The sequence below is a fragment of the Sorex araneus genome, chromosome 4, assembly GCF_027595985.1.
Source record: "Sorex araneus isolate mSorAra2 chromosome 4, mSorAra2.pri, whole genome shotgun sequence".
NCBI lineage: Eukaryota > Metazoa > Chordata > Mammalia > Eulipotyphla > Soricidae > Sorex > Sorex araneus.
Window position 1 is genome coordinate 190,204,389 of NC_073305.1, and position 18,036 is coordinate 190,222,424.

The 18,036-nt window shown below is 67.1% G+C and overlaps 1 protein-coding gene across 3 annotated transcripts in view; it reads right to left on the bottom strand.

Moving 5' to 3' along the window:
* Nucleotides 1-17,706, bottom strand: part of RPS6KA2 (ribosomal protein S6 kinase A2) — a 67,213-nt gene extending 49,507 nt beyond the window's left edge. The window contains exons 1-3 of one of the 3 annotated variants that reach the window (XM_055135147.1): nt 17,494-17,706; nt 14,437-14,496; nt 1,568-1,618 (exon numbers count right to left, since the gene is read on the bottom strand). In XM_055135147.1, coding sequence (XP_054991122.1) covers nt 1,568-1,618; nt 14,437-14,496; nt 17,494-17,556 — 174 coding nt within the window. In that variant the 5' untranslated portion in view covers nt 17,557-17,706. The remainder of the gene's footprint in view (nt 1-1,567; nt 1,619-14,436; nt 14,497-17,493) is intronic. The other 2 variants (XM_055135146.1, XM_055135145.1) reach the window with 2 other exon arrangements.
* Nucleotides 17,707-18,036: the final 330 nt, after the last annotated feature.

An 18,036-nucleotide genomic window follows, 5' to 3' on the forward strand; every position in this document is an offset into this window, starting at 1 on the left:
CCAGGGAGGGAGCTCGGCCCGGCCCCTGCCTTCCCGGCACCAACCTCTGTCCGGCTGGCCGGGGCCGCCCAGCACCTGCGGGGCTGCCCCTGCTCCCCAGGGGCCCCTGGACCTGGCGTCCAGCTCCTGAACGTGCGTCCACACCCTGGGGGCTCTGCTCTCCGGCCGCCCCGAGGGAACCGCCGGCTCCGCTGCTCTGGGCTGCAGGTGGACGTGGGTGGACACGTTGCCATGGCAACCGCAGCAGACCACCTCTCTCTCCTCTGAGGCCGGAGCATCCTGGTCCTGGCCCCCGCTGTGGACAGGGCGCCCCCACCCAGCTCTGCCCCCACACTCACGGGGCCTCTCGCCAGGAGAGGAGCTCGGGGTGGACGCTCTGGGGAGGTGCCGTGACCCACCAGCATCAGCAGGGCTTCCTCCTGGTCCTCGGCCAGCCACTCGCCCACCCGGGCTGCCCGGCCTCGCTCAGACACACACAGACACCCGCGCCACTGTCGCCGCGGGGGGAGACGGGCTCAGGCCGCTGCCCGGCCCCCAGCACGTCACTCTGCGGACCCCACGTCCCGTCTGAGGAGGAAATCGGCCTCTGGCAGAGGACGGCGGCCGGAGCGTCTCGGTACAGCCTCGAGAGGGGAGTCCCAAGCTCGAGGGACGGGGTGAGCGGGTCAGCCACGCCGGGAAAGCCTCCATGGGGCTCCCTCTGTCTCTGCGTCCCGTGAGCCGGGCCTGGACGCTGGCCGTGGCCCTGCCTGGAGCCGCGGTCGCTGCATCCTGTGCTCTGAGGCATCAGGACAGCCACCGCCCAGGCCCCAAGGCCGCTGGGCCACGCGTCTGCCCCTACCCCGCCCTTCACGCTCACAGCTGGCTGAGGGGTCAGAATCCCGCGTCCAGCAGGAAGGACCTGGCAGGGCCAACCCCAGGGAGCTGCTGCCCAGGCTGGCCCCGCAGGGGGGGCAGACCCACCCTGCACGGGCAGGTCCTGGTGTGTGCCTCAGTGTCCCCGCCAGTGCCCCCGAGTCAGACCCCCTCAGCCTGCCCAGCACCATGGTCCCAGGTCAGTGTCCACTCGGCAGCACCACACCTCTGGGCGAGGAGGCAGCCCACGCATGGACACCCGCCCCGCAACGGGCACCACGGCCAGGGTGGGCTCTGGACACCCGCCCCACAGCGGGCACCGTGGCCAGGGTGGGCTCTGGACACCCGCCCCGCAGCGGGCACCGTGGCCAGGGCCAGGCTCTGGACACCCGCCCCGCAGAGGGCACCACGGCCAGGGTGGGCTCTGGACACCCACCCTGCAGCGGGCACCACGCCAGGGTGGGCTCTGGACACCCGCCCCACAGCGGGCACCGTGGCCAGGGTGGGCTCTGGACACCCGCCCCGCAGCGGGCACCGTGGCCAGGGCCGGCTCTGGACACCCGCCCCGCAGAGGGCACCACGGCCAGGGTGGGCTCTGGACACCCGCCCCGCAGAGGGCACCACGGCCAGGGCTGGACCGCGGGGACCCTGAAGCAGACGGCCCCCGCCTGCATCTCCAGGGGGAAGTCCCGGCCGCCCGCTCTCCTCTTACCTCCTCCACTGCAGCTGGCTGGGCCTCGGGCAACTCCAGGTCACACTGAGCCTGTCGAGAGGAGGGAGAGGTTCCCACTTAGCCCCAGGCCTGGTCTCGGCAGGACTCACATCACTGTGCTCGGGGGACACTGCCCCCTCAGCTTGCCGTGTCCCACTGGTCAGCAGGGCACAAGCCAGGCCGGGGCCGGGCCGCTGCGAGTCCAGGGCCCCCAGCTCAGTGGCTGCTGGACCTGCTCAAGGGCAGTGTCGGGTCACCCCAGGGACGCCTGCACCCAGTGGGGCCCAGCAGGGACCCCGGGCCTCCCCCTTCTCCACTCACACGGTCCAGCGGGGCTGGGCTCAGCTCCGCCCACTCCTGTGCTCTCAGGACAGGGGCCAGGGTGAGCCGCGAGTGAGGACGCACTGGGCAGCTGCTGGACAGCTGCAGATCCTGGGATGCTAACCCTCCGGACTCAGACACAGGCACCCGCTCCCACCGCGTCTGCTGAGACCTGGGCTCTGGTCCCTGACCCCTCCTGGGGGACCCCGTCCCTCCTCCCCTGGGGCCCCCATCCCTCCTCTCCTGGGCCCCCGTCCCTCCTCCCTTGGGACCACATCCCTGCTCCCGTGGGCCCCCATCCCTACTCCCCTGGGACCCCATCCCTCCTCCCCTGAGTCCCCATCCCTCCTCCCCTGGGGCCCCGTCCCTCCTCCCCTGGGACCACATCCCTCCTCCCCTGGGCCCCAATCCCTCCTCCCCTGGGCCCCCCATCCCTCCTCCCCTGGGCCCCCATCCCTCCTCCCCTGAGTCCCCATCCCTCCTCCCCTGGGGCCCCGTCCCTCCTCCCCTGGGACCCCATCCCTCCTCCCCTGAGTCCCCATCCCTCCTCCCCTGGGGCCCCGTCCCTCCTCCCCTGGGACCACATCCCTCCTCCCCTGGGCCCCAATCCCTCCTCCCTCTGGCCCCCTGCCCTGGCGACACCCCCACAGCTGCCACTTCCCTGCCCAGGCGACCCCCGCTGCTCCCCTCTCCGGTGCCAGCGCAGCCTGTAGGGCGACCCCCCCCCCCAACACACACACTGGCTTCCCTGCTCAGGGCTTGGCCCCCAGCCTCTGTGGTGACCCCGGGGGGCTGTGAGTCTCCTGTCAGAGCAGGGGGTGCTCAGCGGCACAGATGGAGGCGCGTCTCCTGCCGCCGGGCCGGCCCCCGGGGTACAGCCTCCCCCCACCGCAGCCCTGAGCCCCCCCAGCCCTCAGTCCCCTGCCCTGAGCTCTGACGAGCCCAGGACAGACTCAGTTGCGATCCTCGAGGCTGCCACCAGGTGGCGCCCAGCCCCACACACCGAGGAGGCTCCTGCGGCTGGGGGGTCTCCTGCTCGGCCCGGGGTTGGGGATGGGGTCTCAGGACCAGGGACAGCGTCACAGCCTCCGCCCAGAAGCCCCTCTGTGCCTTCCTGTGGGGGCTGCGGCTCTGCTGCAGGCGAGTGGGCTTCTCGGGCTCAGGATGCAGATTCAGGCACCACCTCGTGTGCACACACACGGAACAGCACGAGGGCCGCACCTCCTCGAGCGCGCGCGCGCGCGCGCACACACACACACACACACACACACACACACACACACACACACACACACACGGGCCGGCAGGGCACGCCTCGGGAACTAGCCCCCAAAGCCCGGGGCTCGGGCAGCAGGGGCCAGAGCAGGACCCTCCAGCTCTTGCCGTTGTGGTGGGGGGGGCCAGGGGAGCACGGCTGGGATGGGTCGGGGTGCCCGTGACACCCACAGCTGGGCAGAGCAGACTGGGCGCCAGCACGCGCCCCTGGCAGCGAGACACACGTGCTGCACAGGTCCAGCCAAAGCCCGCCTGGCCTCCGACAGGGGGCAGTGCCCGCCGGGCCCCACGGCCGGGGTCCCACAGCCGGGGTCCCACGGCCGGGCCCCCCACCTGGGAGCCACCGCCTCAGAGCGGGGCCGCCAGCACCCGGCCTGAGACCCCCTTGCCGGGGCCGGCTGAGCCCCGCCCGCGTTCAGCCCGAATCCACGCATTCGGGGGCGGCCGGGCTGCAGCCGCTGCCAGGGGCTCCGCAGGGACGCAGAGACCACCGGGAGAGCCACGGCCGCGGGAGCGGGAGTCGGGCGGGAGAGCGGACGGGCGCCCTGGTGCAGCTCCTCTCCCGCACGCTAGGTCTCAGGGCTGGTGAGCCCGGTGGGTGCCCGCCGGGCAGGGTGGGAGAGAGCACCAGAGCCCGGAGCCCCCACCCGCCAGGCCGGCACACGAGCCCATCTCCCACAGGGGCGACCAAAGCACCCGCCTCCGAAGGGAAGAGAACCAAAAGGACCCCTGGTCCTCGGGCTCCTGAGGTGGACGGACGCGTGGACCAGGCGCTGCTGCTCAGGCCGGCCTCCAGGGGGCGGGAGAGAGGCGGGCGAGAGGCTGGCCGGGAGGGGCAGCCCTGAGGGGAGAGCCCAGGTGAGAGCATGTCCAGGAGGCCAGAGGGGTAGTGCAGGCTCGGGCTGGCCTGGCTGGGGCTGAGCCGGGTTGGGTGCTTGGCTCCGCCCATGACCCCCCACCCCGCCAGCCCGCCAGGAGTGACCCCTGAGCACAGAGCCAGGAGTCAGCCCTGAGCACTGACAGGTGTGCCACAAACACCAAACCACAACATAAAAGAATGTTTATATTAAAAAATTCAAATTCTTGGACCCAGAAATCTCCTGAAAAGTTTATTCAAAGATTTAAGGTCAGGTTCAAGTCCAAATGCAAATGTGCAAATGTTGTCTTTTTTTTTTTTTCTTTTTGGGTCACACCTGGCGATGCACAGGGGTTACTCCTGGCTCTGCACTCAGGAATTACTCCTGGCGGTGCTCAGGGGGCCATATGGGATGCTGGGAATCGAACCCGGGTCTGCCGCGTGCAAGGCAAACACCCTCCCCACTGTGCTATCGCTCTAGCCCCTCTTACTTTTTACAATGCTGAATAACTGATAATTTACATTTAGACCCTGCAACTGACGTTGGTACAGATAAATAATTGGGACTCTTCAAGGAGGCTCAAGAGTTGTCTGGAACTGTCACTGTCACTGTCATCCTGTTGTTCATCGATTGGCTCGAGCGGGCACCAGTAACGTCTCCATTGTGAGACTTGTTGTTACTGTTTTTGGCATATCAAACACGCCACGGGGAGCTTGCCAGGCTCTGCCATGCGGGCAAGGTACTCTAGGTAGCTCCGAGAGGGACGGAGGAATCGAACCTGGGTCAGCCGTGTGCAAGGCCAATGCCCTACCCGCTGTGCTATCGCTCCAGCCCGCCTGGAACTGTGCTGTCAAGAATGTCCAAGGAGGGGGGGCTCGATGGGACAGGGTGAGGCGCTTCCTCCAAAGCTCCATTCCTGGCACCCCATAGAGCCCCGAGTCTGTCAGGGGTGACCCCTGAGTCAGAGCCAGGAGCAAGCCCTGAGCACCTCCGGGTGTGGCCCCCAAACCACCCCACTTCCCCCCAAAAACACCCGTAAGGATTTGGGGGATTATAGTAAGAGAGCATGATGAAAATATGATTGAATGCTGCTCGATTCCACGTATTTGTTACCCATACGCAACGTCGGGCAAACACAGACTCTGGCTCTGTGAAAGACACGCACGGCCCGCCCGGGGTGGAGGGACACAGCCGTGCCCAGCCAGTGGCATGGGCAGCTAGGCACGCCCAACGGGGGACCGTATCCTGGCAGCGCCCGGGCAGGGATGAGCGACCGGGTGGGCAAGGGAGCCCCGGCACGGCGGGCGGATGGAGGGTTCCCGGCTGTGCAGGCCGGAGGCCTCGGCGGCCCGAGGGAGTCCTGGCCAGACTCCCGGGGCCCAGCAGGCAGCCAGCGTGGGTCCAAGGTCAGCTCTGCTTCCTGTCTTGGGCCAGGTCCTGTGCTCCCTGTCCCCAGGCAGCTGCCCCGGGTCTCCTGGCTGGGGGTGGGGGGGGACTGAGTTTCTCAGTGCCGGGAGGAGCCGCCCAGGGCACCCACTCCTGCGAGGGCTGGGGATCGGCCGTGGGACTCGGGAAGAGGGGGTGCCGCCAGGCCCACCCCCCTTCCTTCTGCACCCTCGGGTGTGTGCGCTGTGTGCCCCTGCCCTGCGGGCGGCTCCCAGCGCCTTCTCTGCGCTGGCGGGCTCTGCTCCCGGCAGGGCGTCTTGGGGACTGCACCCGGGTCTGCTCCCCGCCAGCTGCACCAGGACAAGGTGCCCGCCCCGAGCAGAGGATACTCCCCGGGGGCCGGGGACAACAGTCTGGGGCGTTTCCAAGAGAGTCGCAGGGAAGGGGCAGCCCCGGGGAGGGCTGTGGACGGGCCCGGCAGCCAGCTCCCCCCTGCTCGCTTGGCCTCCCCGGTGCCCCGAGGCCTAGAACAAAGGCTGGGGGGAGGGGGGCTCAGCACTGGGCCACCGCGTGTCAGCACTGCCGCATGCCCACGCGCCATGGACAGGTCACCTGCTCCCTGGCCCTGGGGCCTCGGGCCTCTCCCTCTCCCACGCGCCCGTGTCCATCTCACGGGGCGCAAGGCCCAATCTGCCGGCTGGGGAAGCTCCTCGGACACACGTGTCCGGGACATGCCGGGAAACAGGGTCCGGGTCACCGTGTGTCTGAAGCAAGTCACCTCTGGGTGGGAGGTTCCCAAGGGCCACCATGGGGCAGTGCGACCCCCAGGGGCCCTGTGGCTGGTGCTGAGACCCCGCCCCCATTTCCTGCCGGGGGCTTGGCCCAGAGCACTCGCCAGAGGAGCAGGCGGGCGTGTCTCGGGATGCAACGCAGAGATCACAGGAGCCTCTTGACAGCGGGGAGCAGAGGCGCAGAGCGTTCCTCCTGAATCGCCCATAACCGCTGCCGCAGCCAGAGGCGGATCCCGGCCCCTCCCCCCTCCCCGTGGCTGTTTTCTTAAGAGCCTTTGAAGCTGGAGACGGCCTCCGCCCGCGTGTGGTGGAGGAGCGGGAGGGCCGTGGGCGCGGCCGGCACAGCCGGGCCCAGGACAGTCTGCACAGTCGCAGGAGGAACCGCAGGGACGGGCCCGGCACGGGCTGAGGGCCGCGGGCGGCAGGGGCACAAGGAAGAGACAGAACTAACGGGGCCAGGGCTGAGCGACGGCACAGCGGGCAGGCCTGTTCGGTCCCCGGCATCCCCCAGATCCCCCGAGCACCGCCCCGAGTGATCCTGAGTGCAGAGCCAGGAGGAACCCCTGAGCATCGCTGGGTGGGACCCAAAAAGGAAAAATAAAAACAAACAAAACTAGAAACAAGAAACAAAACTGAAGGACGATGGTGGGGAAAAGACTGAGAAAGGCGTCAGGAGGGATGTGGACCCGTCTGCCCCCTGATTAGCCAGGGCACCGGGGCCACCTCACGTCGTCTCACGTCAGCTGACATCGGCTCTCTGGTGGTGAGGGGTCAGTCCGCAGGGTGGGGGCAAGGGGTCAGCCCTGCCAGCCCTCGGGGTGGGGACGAGGGGTCAGCCCTGCCCAGCCCTCGGGGTGGGGGCAAGGGGTCAGCCCTGCCCAGCCCTCGGGGTGGGGACGAGGGGTCAGCACTGCCAGTCCACAGGGTGGGGGTGAGGGGTCAGCCCTGCCCAGCCCTCGGGGTGGGGACGAGGGGTCAGCACTGCCAGCCCGCAGGGTGGGGGCGAGGGGTCAGCCCTGCCAGCCTGCAGGGTGGGGGTGAGGGGTCAGCCCTGCCCAGCCCTCAGGGTGGGGGCGAGGGGGCAGCCCTGCCCAGCCGGCAGCCTGCGTCCTGTGTCTAGTCTTGGCCTTCCCTGTGCGCCCATGGCTAGTGTCCAGTCAGACCCGAGGGCTCTAACGCTAGGAGACCGAGTCCAGGCCAGGCCCGCCCACGGCACGTCCACCCTCTGTCCCTCCCCAGGCCCCGCGGGTGCCCGTGAGGTCAGGACACTGGCTGGAGGGACGAGCGACTCGTTCAAGGCCCTGGGCGCGGCAGGAAGGTGCGGCCTGCCCCAGGCAGCAGGACGGTCAGCACCATGGACAGAAGAGCTGCCTCTTCCCGCGCACTCACTCCAGGGCGCCAGGTGCGTGCCCACCGTGGCCCACCTGCACAGCAGCCGCAGCTGCAGCGACACCTTCGCCTCAGGCCCCGCTGAGGCCCAGGACCCGGCCAAGCTCCGGGCCGAGAGGGGGCGGCCGTGAGGCAGAGGGTCTCCAGGTACCGTGAATCAGGCAGGACTTCCTGTAACGCCCACCTACCCACACGCTCGTCCCTTGGCCCCCGGCCCCAGGGGACCCTCTACGGGACCCTCGAGGCCACAGTGAACGTCTGTCCCCTCTGTCCCGGCCAAGGGCCACGCTGGAGCCGGCGGAGACGCTTGCCGCCCCCTTGTCCAGGAAAGGCCACACGGCCGTGGCTCAGGACCCCCCCTGCTGTCCCCGAGGGTGGGCGTGAGTGCCCGCCCTGGCCTCCGCCCCAAGCCACTGTCCGAGCCTTGGGGTCAGCCTCAGGGAGCTCCCTCCCCGGGCAACGGCGTCCCCGGACACTCTGTGTCCTGCAAAGGCCCCGTGGAGGCCCGGACACGGCGTCTCGGCTCATTCCAGCTGGACAGGGCTCGGCCCAGTGGGCGGGGGCAGCCGCCAGAGCCACGGTCAGTCCCCGCAGGCGTCTCAGCGCGGCCGCTGCTCCCTGCCGCTGTCCTCGGAGCCCGCAGTGCTGGCCACGCCTGTCGCAGGCTGGTGGGCACCGGAGCTCGGGGACGAGGGCTCCAGCGTCAGCCCTGGGCGCCCGGCAGTGGGCGGGGCTCCAGGGTGTGTCCCCGCTGCGTCCTTCTTCCTGACCGTGCCTCGAGCCGGTTCCTCTCTCGTGTAGGGTCCCTTCAGGGGTCCAAGGGTCGGGCCCGAGTCAGCGGTGCTGGCAGTGAGCCGGCGGGGGGGCGGGCAGTACTGCCACGCCCCCACCAGGCATGGCTCCGTCACTGCCACGAACATGAGCTGCTCCCCGGACAGGCCCCGGGGCTGATGTGCCCCAACAGGGAGCGGGAGCGGCTCTGGGAGGCGTGAGGGAGGGTCGTGTCCAGCAGCCACCGGGAAACTGCCCACAAGGACCCTGGCCACTCAGGCCAGTGCCCCCCCCTGTCGGGACAAGTCCTCTGTGTAGCCAGCACAGACTGGCCTCTCTGGGGACCCTGCAGAGAGCGTCCCCAGGGGCAGCACGTGACAGAGAGGCCACGGGGGCCTGTGGAGTAAAGCCAGTGACTGAGGACCCAGGCCTGCCCCCGCCTGGGCCCGCAGTGGACACCCCACCTGGACCCGCAGTGGACACCCCGCCCAGACCCACAGTGGACACCCCGCCCGGACCTAGGCGTGCCCCCGCCTGGACCCGCAGTGGACACCCCGCCCGGAGTGTGTTCTCCTCACAGACCTGCACCCCCCAGGCGCCCCCCAGCAGCACTGCCCACGGGGAGGCCACAGGAGCTCGGCCACGAGAGGAGCCCTGAACCCAACACGGAAACAACAATGGAAAATAATTGAGTGGCCTCACAGACATACAGACACACACGCACACAGCAGACTCCACACACACAGCAGACTACACACACACACAGCAGACTCTACACACACACACCAACCAGACTCCACACACACACCAGACTCCACACACACACCAGACTCCACACACACACACCAACCAGACTCCACACACACAGCAGACTCCACACACACACACCAGACTCCACACACACACACCAACCAGACTCCACACACACACCAGACTCCACACACACACCAACCAGACTCCACACACACACCAGACTCCACACACACACCAACCAGACTCCACACACACACCAGACTCCACACACACACCAACCAGACTCTACACACACACACCAGACTCCACACACACACCAGACTCCACACACACACCAGACTCCACATACACACACATCAGACTCCACACACACACACCAGACTCCACACACACACACACACACCAGACTCCACACAGATACACACTTCAGACTTCACATATCACAACATAAAGCAATCTCCACACCCCCATCTCATATCCTACACACATATACCACAATATACTCCCCATCCACAGACCACATACCACAGGTACCCAACATGCCCCTCACACGTGTGCACATCACATAATACCAAATGCACCCCCCCGACATAAGACACCACCACCCCCCGCGTCCCCCCACCGTACACATGGGCCCTTGACTTCGCCCGTTGGTGCATGCAGGAGCAGACGTGGCGGGCAGGAGGAGGGGGGCGGGGTGGGGGACGCAGTGACGGGCGGAAGGCCTCTCGGGCCAGGTGCTCAGACACACTCCTGCTTCAGGCTGGTCCTGGGGGAGGCCTTGGCACAGCGCCAGAAAGGGCAGCACGGACAGGGCAAGGGCAGCGGGAGTGGACACGGGGCCTGGGGTGGTCTGCAGGCAGGGCTATAGCCACGCGGTGTCCACCTGGGACAGACGACACAACCGCTGGGCCCCAGAGCCCAGGCGGGGTCAGAGCAAGGCCAGCCTCCAGAGACAAGCACAGCACACGCTCACACGCACACACGCATACATATGCACACTTGAGCATGCATACACGCACATATGCATTTGACCACACATGCATGCACACACACATGCATACACGTGCACACGCACACACTTAAGCATACACACGCACACACACGTGCACACTTGAGCACAGCCAGGGCTGCTGCTGGTCTTCCTGGCGCCCTGGGGAGGAACAGCCCTTCACAAACCCGCCCGCCCGGGGAAGCGTTCTAGCCCGAGACACAGCGGGGGTGGCAAATCGCTCTCCTGCTAGTCACTGTCCCTGGTTTGCCGTCACAGGAGGGGGGCGAAGGCTCGTGTGCCGTGTGTCCCAGCACGGTGCTCGCTTCACGGGAGCAGGAGGCGTGAGCAAAGCTCCCCCCCGCCCCTGTGGCCCCCTGGCTCTCGCCAGCGCTCGCCCGAATGCACGGCTCACTGCCCGGGGGCGGGAGCCGCTTCCCCGCTCACATGAGGGCAGTGCGGTCGCCGCCTGAGACAGCTCTCGCCAGCCTTGGCGGGAGCAGGGCTGCCCCAGCCCCTCACGGCACACCCTCCCCCAGGCCTGCGGGGCCTCCCGGGGCCGCCCTCCTCCCGCCCCCCCCGCCCCCGTTACGCCCCGAGAAGGGCCCCCCAGCATCCCCGCACACAAGCGTGGCGTGTTCGTCCGCAAACATGTCTGTTGAGTGACTGTCTCAGGTCAGCAGCGGCTGCCGGCTGGGGGTGGCCTTGGCTGACGGGCTCGGCCCCGCGCTGGTTTCCGTTTGCGTCTCCCCCTGTTCTCCCACATCCACCACAGGCAAACGTGCCCGGGCCTGGCTGTTTGGGTCAGTAACCGGAGACGAGCCCTTTGTCCGCGGAAACCCGATGTCCCCAGCTCTGGCCAGCCCGGAACTGTTTCCGGGAGGGCATCTCTGTGAGACCCAGCCTCTAAGGGGCAGACAGGTCCCTCTCACAGTGCTCGCTTGTTGCCCCACCCTCGGGCTCCCCCGACCAGGCTGCTCTGGGCTGTGAGAGCCTCGAACAGCTGCTGTGTTAAGGTCAAAGGTCAATTCAAGCGAGCCCTGAGGCCCGTCTTCCCTGGTCTCCAGGTCAGCAGGTGTTGCTCAGACACCTTTCTTGGACCCGTGACCGACCCCACGTGGCCGGGGCGCCCCCTGAAGCGGGTCTGTCCTAGCTGACGAGCCTCAGAGCTGCTTCGGGCCTGCGGCCGCTCCTGAGCCCACGACTGCCGCGGGGAGGAGGACGGAGCCAACAGGGGGGCTTGCCCCGGCCCACCGCAGCCCCCAGAGCACAGGAGAGGAGGAGGCGGCGAGAGGGGCCTGTTTCTCCCGGGGTCCAGCGGGCGGTGCTGACCGTGGCCCGCGGCCTCCAGCCCAGGGACACGCCGTCCACCGGGGGCAGGAGCGACGGCCGTTGCCAGAGAGGAAGACCCCGATCTGCCTCCCCGGCCAGGCACCCTCAGGGGTCTCTGCTGGGGCTGGGCGCCCGCCGGAGCACCCCCCGCCCTGGTGGTCACCGAGGACAGGCGTGTCTGCCCTGCCCAGCCCGGCCTGCCGCCTGCCATCCGCCATCCGCGTCTGTCCCAGCCCCCTGCCAGGGACAGCCCGAGAGGACGAGGCGCCCTGCAGCAGGCACGGCGGGGCCCCTGCTCCGTGCAGACCTGGGGCGGCCCCTCTGCTGGCCGTGGACAGCTGACCCTCAGCGCCCGCCCACCAGGTGTGCCGCAGCCTGCGGACCCTCTGCAGAGGCGGGTGAGACCCCGGACTAGGCGGCGAGCCCTGAGCTGGCTGCAGGGAGGCGGGTCCCCGCTCTGGGCCGGGCCGGGACCCCCAGAGAGGGACGGCAGGTCAGGAGCAGGGCGGGTGGGCAGACAGGAGGGAGACAGCGCAGCAGGGAGGCGCTTGACCTCCCGGGTGGACGACCCGGGTTTGATTCTGGCAGCCCATAGGGTCCCTGAGGCCACCTGTGCAGAGCCAGGAGTGAGCCCTGAGCACCGCTGGGCGGGGCCCACACAGACGGACAGACAGACAGACAGATAGAGAAGAGACAAGGGGCTCGGCAGCCCTGGCACGCAAAAGGCCAGCAGAGGCAGCCTGGGCCAGACCCCCCACGTCTGACACTCTGACTCAGACCCTGCCTGTCCCCAGACCCCGCACTGTCCCCACCTGTCCCCCCACTGTCCCCGCCTGTCCCCAGACCCCGCACTCACTGTCCCTGACTGTCCCCAGACCCCGCACTGTCCCCGCCTGTCCCCAGACCCTGCACTGTCCCCACCTGTCCCCAGACCCCCGCACTGTCCCCACCTGTCCCCCCACTGTCCCCGCCTGTCCCCCCCGTCCCCAGACCCCGCACTGTCCCCACCTGTCCCCAGACCCCTGCACTGTCCCCACCTGTCCCCCCACTGTCCCCGCCTGTCCCCAGACCCCACACTCTGTCCTTCGACCCCTGCGGCGCTACGTGGATCTTGTGTGCCTCCATGGCCACATGAAGGCGGGCCAGAGCACGGGTCACCAGGCCAGGCCCTTCACCTGCCGCTGATGCACCCGTAGCCCATGTCAGACCCGCGCCGGGAGACACTGCAGCACTGTCTGCAGAGCACGCAGACCCCTGCCATGTGACCCCAGCCCGCCCTGGGGTCTAAGACTCGGGGAGACTGAGGGCACCTCTCGGCTCCCCTCAGGACTCACAGCTGGCCCCCGCGAGGAGATGACAGGCTGCAGCGAGGGGCCAGTCAGGTGCTGGGGTCTCCCGCCCACAGCTGGCCGCAGGGCTCCAGGACGGACAGACAGGACAGAGGTACACGCTGAGAAGGGCCCGCTGGAGGACCCTGGCCTCTCCTGCCCTGTGACCCCTCTCCCACAGCACCCTGAGCCCCACCCCGAGCCCCCCTGAGGAGATGCATCGGTGCAGCACCCAGAGCTGAGGGGAGCAGAGGGCAGGTGGCACCAAGCCGCCCTCTCGGTGGCCACACCACAGCCTGGCCCAGGCCAGACTCTCCCTGCAGCCCTGGGGCCCTTCACCCACTGTACCCCTCACCTGGGCAGTAGGGCGAGGCCCCCGACTCTCCCCGCTCTGCCCAGGGCGGGGGTGGGGCTTGGGAAATAGCAGGCAGGGGCAGGGTGAACCCCGTCTGCTCAGAGCAGGACCCCTGAGAGCAGGTTGGGCGGGCTCCACCGAGCACCAGTGGGGCAGGAGGGGCCGGGGGAGAGGGTGCGATGACAGGGCCGTTCTGGGGACAGTGTGTGACTAACAAGGGAGTTCTGGGCACAGTGTGTGACTGTCTGACAGGGGAGTCTGGGGGACAGTGTGTGACTTGGGAGTCTGGGGGACAGTGTGTGACTGACAAGGGAGTCTGGGGGACAGTGTGTGACTGTCTGACAGGGGAGTCTAGGGGACAGTGTGTGACTGTCTGGCAGGGGAGTCTGGGGACAGTGTGTGACTGTCTGATAGGGGAGTCTGGGGGACAGTGTATGACAGTCTGACAGGATAGAGTCTGGGGGACAGTGTGTGACTGACAGGGGAGTCTGGGGACAGTGTGTGACTGTCTGACAGGGGAGTCTGGGGACAGTGTGTGACTGTCTGACAGAGGAGTTACAGGGGATGGTGTGTGCCCATCTGACACGATGTTCTGGGGACAGTGAGATCTGTCTGAGGAGGGGATTCCAGGTGTGTGGCAGCGTGAAAGTTTGAGAGGTGAGGCAGCACCTTAGTTCCCAGCCTCCACCCCCAACACCTTTGGCTATTTTAAGTCCTGAGAGTCACACAGCTCCAGCTTGAGGTTTGAGGTACAGCCCCCGTGTTGCCCCGTGCTAAGCCCCATTAGTCTCCAGGCCCTGCTGAGCCTCGGCGGCCTCTGACAGACCCTCCTTCCCGCGGGGCTGCCTGCGCCCCCGCCCTTCTCTGGCCCCCGTCCTGCCGGGGCCGCGGCCGGCTGAGCTGCCTCCTCAGGGAGGTGCTTCTGCCTCAGCACACAGGGCGCCAGATCCCTGCGCCTCCCTGTCTCCTAGTCAGCCACTGGCCACTCCACGGCTCTTCCGGGACTTAGGCCCAGGCTCAGTGCACCGGACACTCCCAGAGCCCCGTAGAGTCCCCAGGTACCCCAGAGTCCCTCAGTGTCCCCTAGGCCTCCCCAGAGACCCCCAGAGCCATCCCTACGAGCCCCCGTTCCATGGGGCTGAGCCCTGAGCCCTCCGCGGGCCAGCTGTGGGCGCCGCTGGCCAGAGAGAAGCCGGGACTTCCCAGGCTGCAGTGTCCCTTCCCCGCTCAGGGAGACAGTGAGGTGCCCGCAGGCTCAGGAGTCTGGGCTGCTTCCCACAGCCCCTGTGACCCTCCCCGTCTCCCCGGGGGCGCCGTTACCTCTTCCGGGGCATCCTCAGGCATGGGCTCCACGTCCACGCTCAGATCCTCCTCGGGAGTCTGGCAGGAGAGAGTAGGGTCAGTGCGGGGGCCACCCCCATGCAGCCCACCCACCCCGGCCCGGCACCCCTGGAGGCGCGAGTGTTGCTCTGGGGAGACCGAGACTCCAGTTGGCCGAGGACGGGTACACAGGGCCCGCAGGGCTGCCTCAGGCACCTTAGCCAAGCACAGACATCGGCCTCAGTTTCCCCCACCCTCAGCCGGGTCTAAGCGCTGCCCCCAGAGGGACGAGGACCACTGCACACCCACTGGCATTCCGGGACTTTGTCCCAGGCCACCAGAAGCAGTCACGGGCCACTGCTTCTAAGAGGCCTGCACTCGGCCAAGGCCGGAACTGACGGCCCGCTACTGCCTGTGCCAGGGTGCCCGCAGGCCTCTGCCACCCGGCTTCGCCCACAAGCTCCTGGGTGCGCTGCAGCTGGCCCCAGTGGCCCCATTTACGCGGGTGTGAGTTGACACCCCCTTGGAATATCCTGGGGCTTAAGGAGGTGGTCCAGTCCTCGACTGGGAAACACTGGCCTAGAGGGCCAGCGGGACGGGTATGGGAACACGGCACCACTGCTCCATGGAACTTACTAGAACGTCACACACACATATACATAAACACACGCACACGATTCCGTGGGGGCCTCATGTCCCCAGGCTTTTTAATTAGCATATTCTTCCTTGTCAACTCACCTCATTAATGGGGGCAAAGACACCACCCCGAGTTCCAGAGCAGACAACCAGATAACAAACCCGCTGACGCCCAGTGACCTGTGTCCTGCAGCCCCTTCAGCGTCTCGCCAGCTCCCGGAAAAGAGGGGGAGATGCTCGGGTCCGAGTCTCAGCAGAGGGCTCCCCCCAGCCCACCTTGCCCCTGTGACGCTGTGTACTGATTTCAGTTATTTGTTATCATCTGCTATATGATTGTATTGTTCAAAAAATATCATCCACATACTGCTGGACCAAGAAGAGCTAAAAGTTTGTAAGAGACAGACCCTAAAATTTCAGAGTAATCATCAGCGCTGGCTGTGTGAATCCCTCACAGATCCCGGGTGAGCCCCTCACAGACCCTGGTGAGCCCCTCACAGACCCTAAGTGAATCCCTCACAGACCCTGGGTGAATCCCTCACAGACTCTGGTGAGCCCCTCACAGACCCTAAGTGAATCCCTCACAGATCCCGGGTTAGCCCCTCACAGACCCTGGTGAGCCCCTCACAGACCCCAGGTGAGCCCCTCATGGACCCTGGTGAGCCCCTCATGGACCCTAAGTGAATCCCTCACAGACCCTGGGTGAATCCCTCATAGACCCCGGGTGAGCCCCTCACAAACCCTGGGTGAATCCTTCACAGACCCCGGGCGAATCCCTCACAGACCCCGGATGAGCCCTTCACAGACCCCGGGCGAATCCCTCACAGACCCTGGATGAGCCCTTCACAGACCCCGGGTGAGCCCCTCACAGACCCCTGGTGAGCCCCTCACAGACCCTGGGTGAATCCTTCACAGACCCCGGGTGAGCCCTTCACAGACCCCGGGTGAGCCCCTCACAGACCCCGGTTGAGCCCCTCACAGACCCCGGGTGAGCCCCTCACAGACCCCGGGTGAGCCCCTCACAGACTCTCGGTGAGTCCCTGCCAGACCCTGGGACCAATCCCTAGGGCACTGGGTGACTCCCTCACAGACCCTGAGGGTCACAGCTGCCTGTGCTGAGGGCCCTTCCCTGAGCTCTGGAACGGACAGTCGCTCCCATGAGATTTAGTGACCTGGAGTCCAGTCTTACCGGTGTACGCCTGTCAGTGACACCTTGTTTTAAACACTGTATCACTGTATCACTGTCATCCCGTTGCTCATCGATTTGCTCGAGCGGGCACCAATAACGTGTGAGCAGTCAAACTCGCAAGATTTTCATGGACACTTGGGAATGTAGTTTGGCGCCTTGAAATGTAACTGCAGCCTCAGTCTCTGAGTCCTCTGCGAAGGGGAAGGGGTCCCCTCCCCTGCCCATCTGGCTCAGCTCTGTCACCGTGGCCCTAATAGCATGTCTGGGGGGGGGGCGTCTGCTCAGGAGGACCCTGAGCCTGTCCTCTGCCCCGACAGGGGAATCAGCTGCAAAACTACAGGGGCCGGGATTTCCGACGGGACCTTGTGGGGACAGCGGGAGCTGTGGCTCTGCCCCAGGAGCCTGGGTCACTGCTCTGGGGCGGCAGCAGAGGCCCCGGGAGCACTGGGCTAACCCTGTTTCACGAGCGCCAACATCCTGAGAACCTTCCCGTGTGGGGCATGTGGCTGGCAGGCTGAGTGCTCATCCTGCAGTGCTCCCCGGCCCTAAACCAGAGAAGCGCCCTCGCGATGGACAGTGTTGCGCCATCTCGCCTCGCCTGAGGGTGAGGCAACACTCCAGAAGCCCGAGAGCCCCCGCCTGGGCCTCCCCTCTGAGCCCTGGGGCTGCCCCCTCCCCTGCGCCCCAACAAACGTTCAATTGTCAGGGGCCTCCGGGCACGTGGGGCCGAGAAGCACCCTCTGACCTCGCCGAGGGTCCAGGCCATCAGCCATTTTCTAAGAACCAAACGTCTCCTCAAAGAAGCAGACAGGCGTCAGGCGGGCGCCTGTCAGCGGCACTTGGGTGACGTCCTGTGAGGACGGAGCCGCTGTTGGCACAGGCCGGGCTGTCCCCGCACGCGTCCTGGAGTGAGCCGCCAGGGACGCTGTCTGTGCAGAGCCTCTGAGGCGGACGGCGTGGGCGCGAACTGGCGGGCCTGTGCCCGACCCCGGCACGCAGGGACGCCCCGACCCGCGCGGATCCTGCCCCGCCCGGCCCCCTGCGCCCCACGGCGACACGACCCCCCAGGCACTGTTTGCAGCCACTTGTTGAGGGCCCGGGGGAGGGGGTGCAAGCACTCTGGAGCCGTGAGCCGCGATCGCAGCAGCCCGGACACTCCCCGTCACTCCCGTCAGTCCCGGCACTCCCGGGCTCCTGGCACACACCCGCACACACCCGTGCCCCGGCCCACCCACCTCGATCTCCATGGGCTCCACCTCGATCTTCTTCCATAGCTCCAGCAGCTGCGCGATGGGCATCCTGCAAACTTTCCTCCCGCCCAAGCGGGCCGCAGGAGGGCAGCGCGCAGGGCGCACACGGCAGGGGCCGTCCTCAGGTGGGCACGCGCCGCGCTGCCCGCGGGAGCAGGACGCAGAGCTCCCTCCGCCGCAGCCTCCGCCGCCACGGCCCCTCCCCCCACTATTTTACCTTAATTGGCTCTAAACGACGGGGGTGAAAGTTGGGTCTGAGGGTGCTGCTGCCATAGCGACTGCATAGCAACCAAGGGCTGGAAGGAGGGGGGAGGAGGGCGGGCCCGCGCAGCCAGCCCCCTCCCTGCTCCCTCCTCCAGCGCACGCACCGCGCCTGCGCCCGTGCACACACACACACTCACACACACGCTCACGCACATAAACATGCACACACATACACACACGTGCGCACATGCACATACACATGTACACATCCACATGCACACACATACACACATACACCACACATGCACACACTCACATGCATAC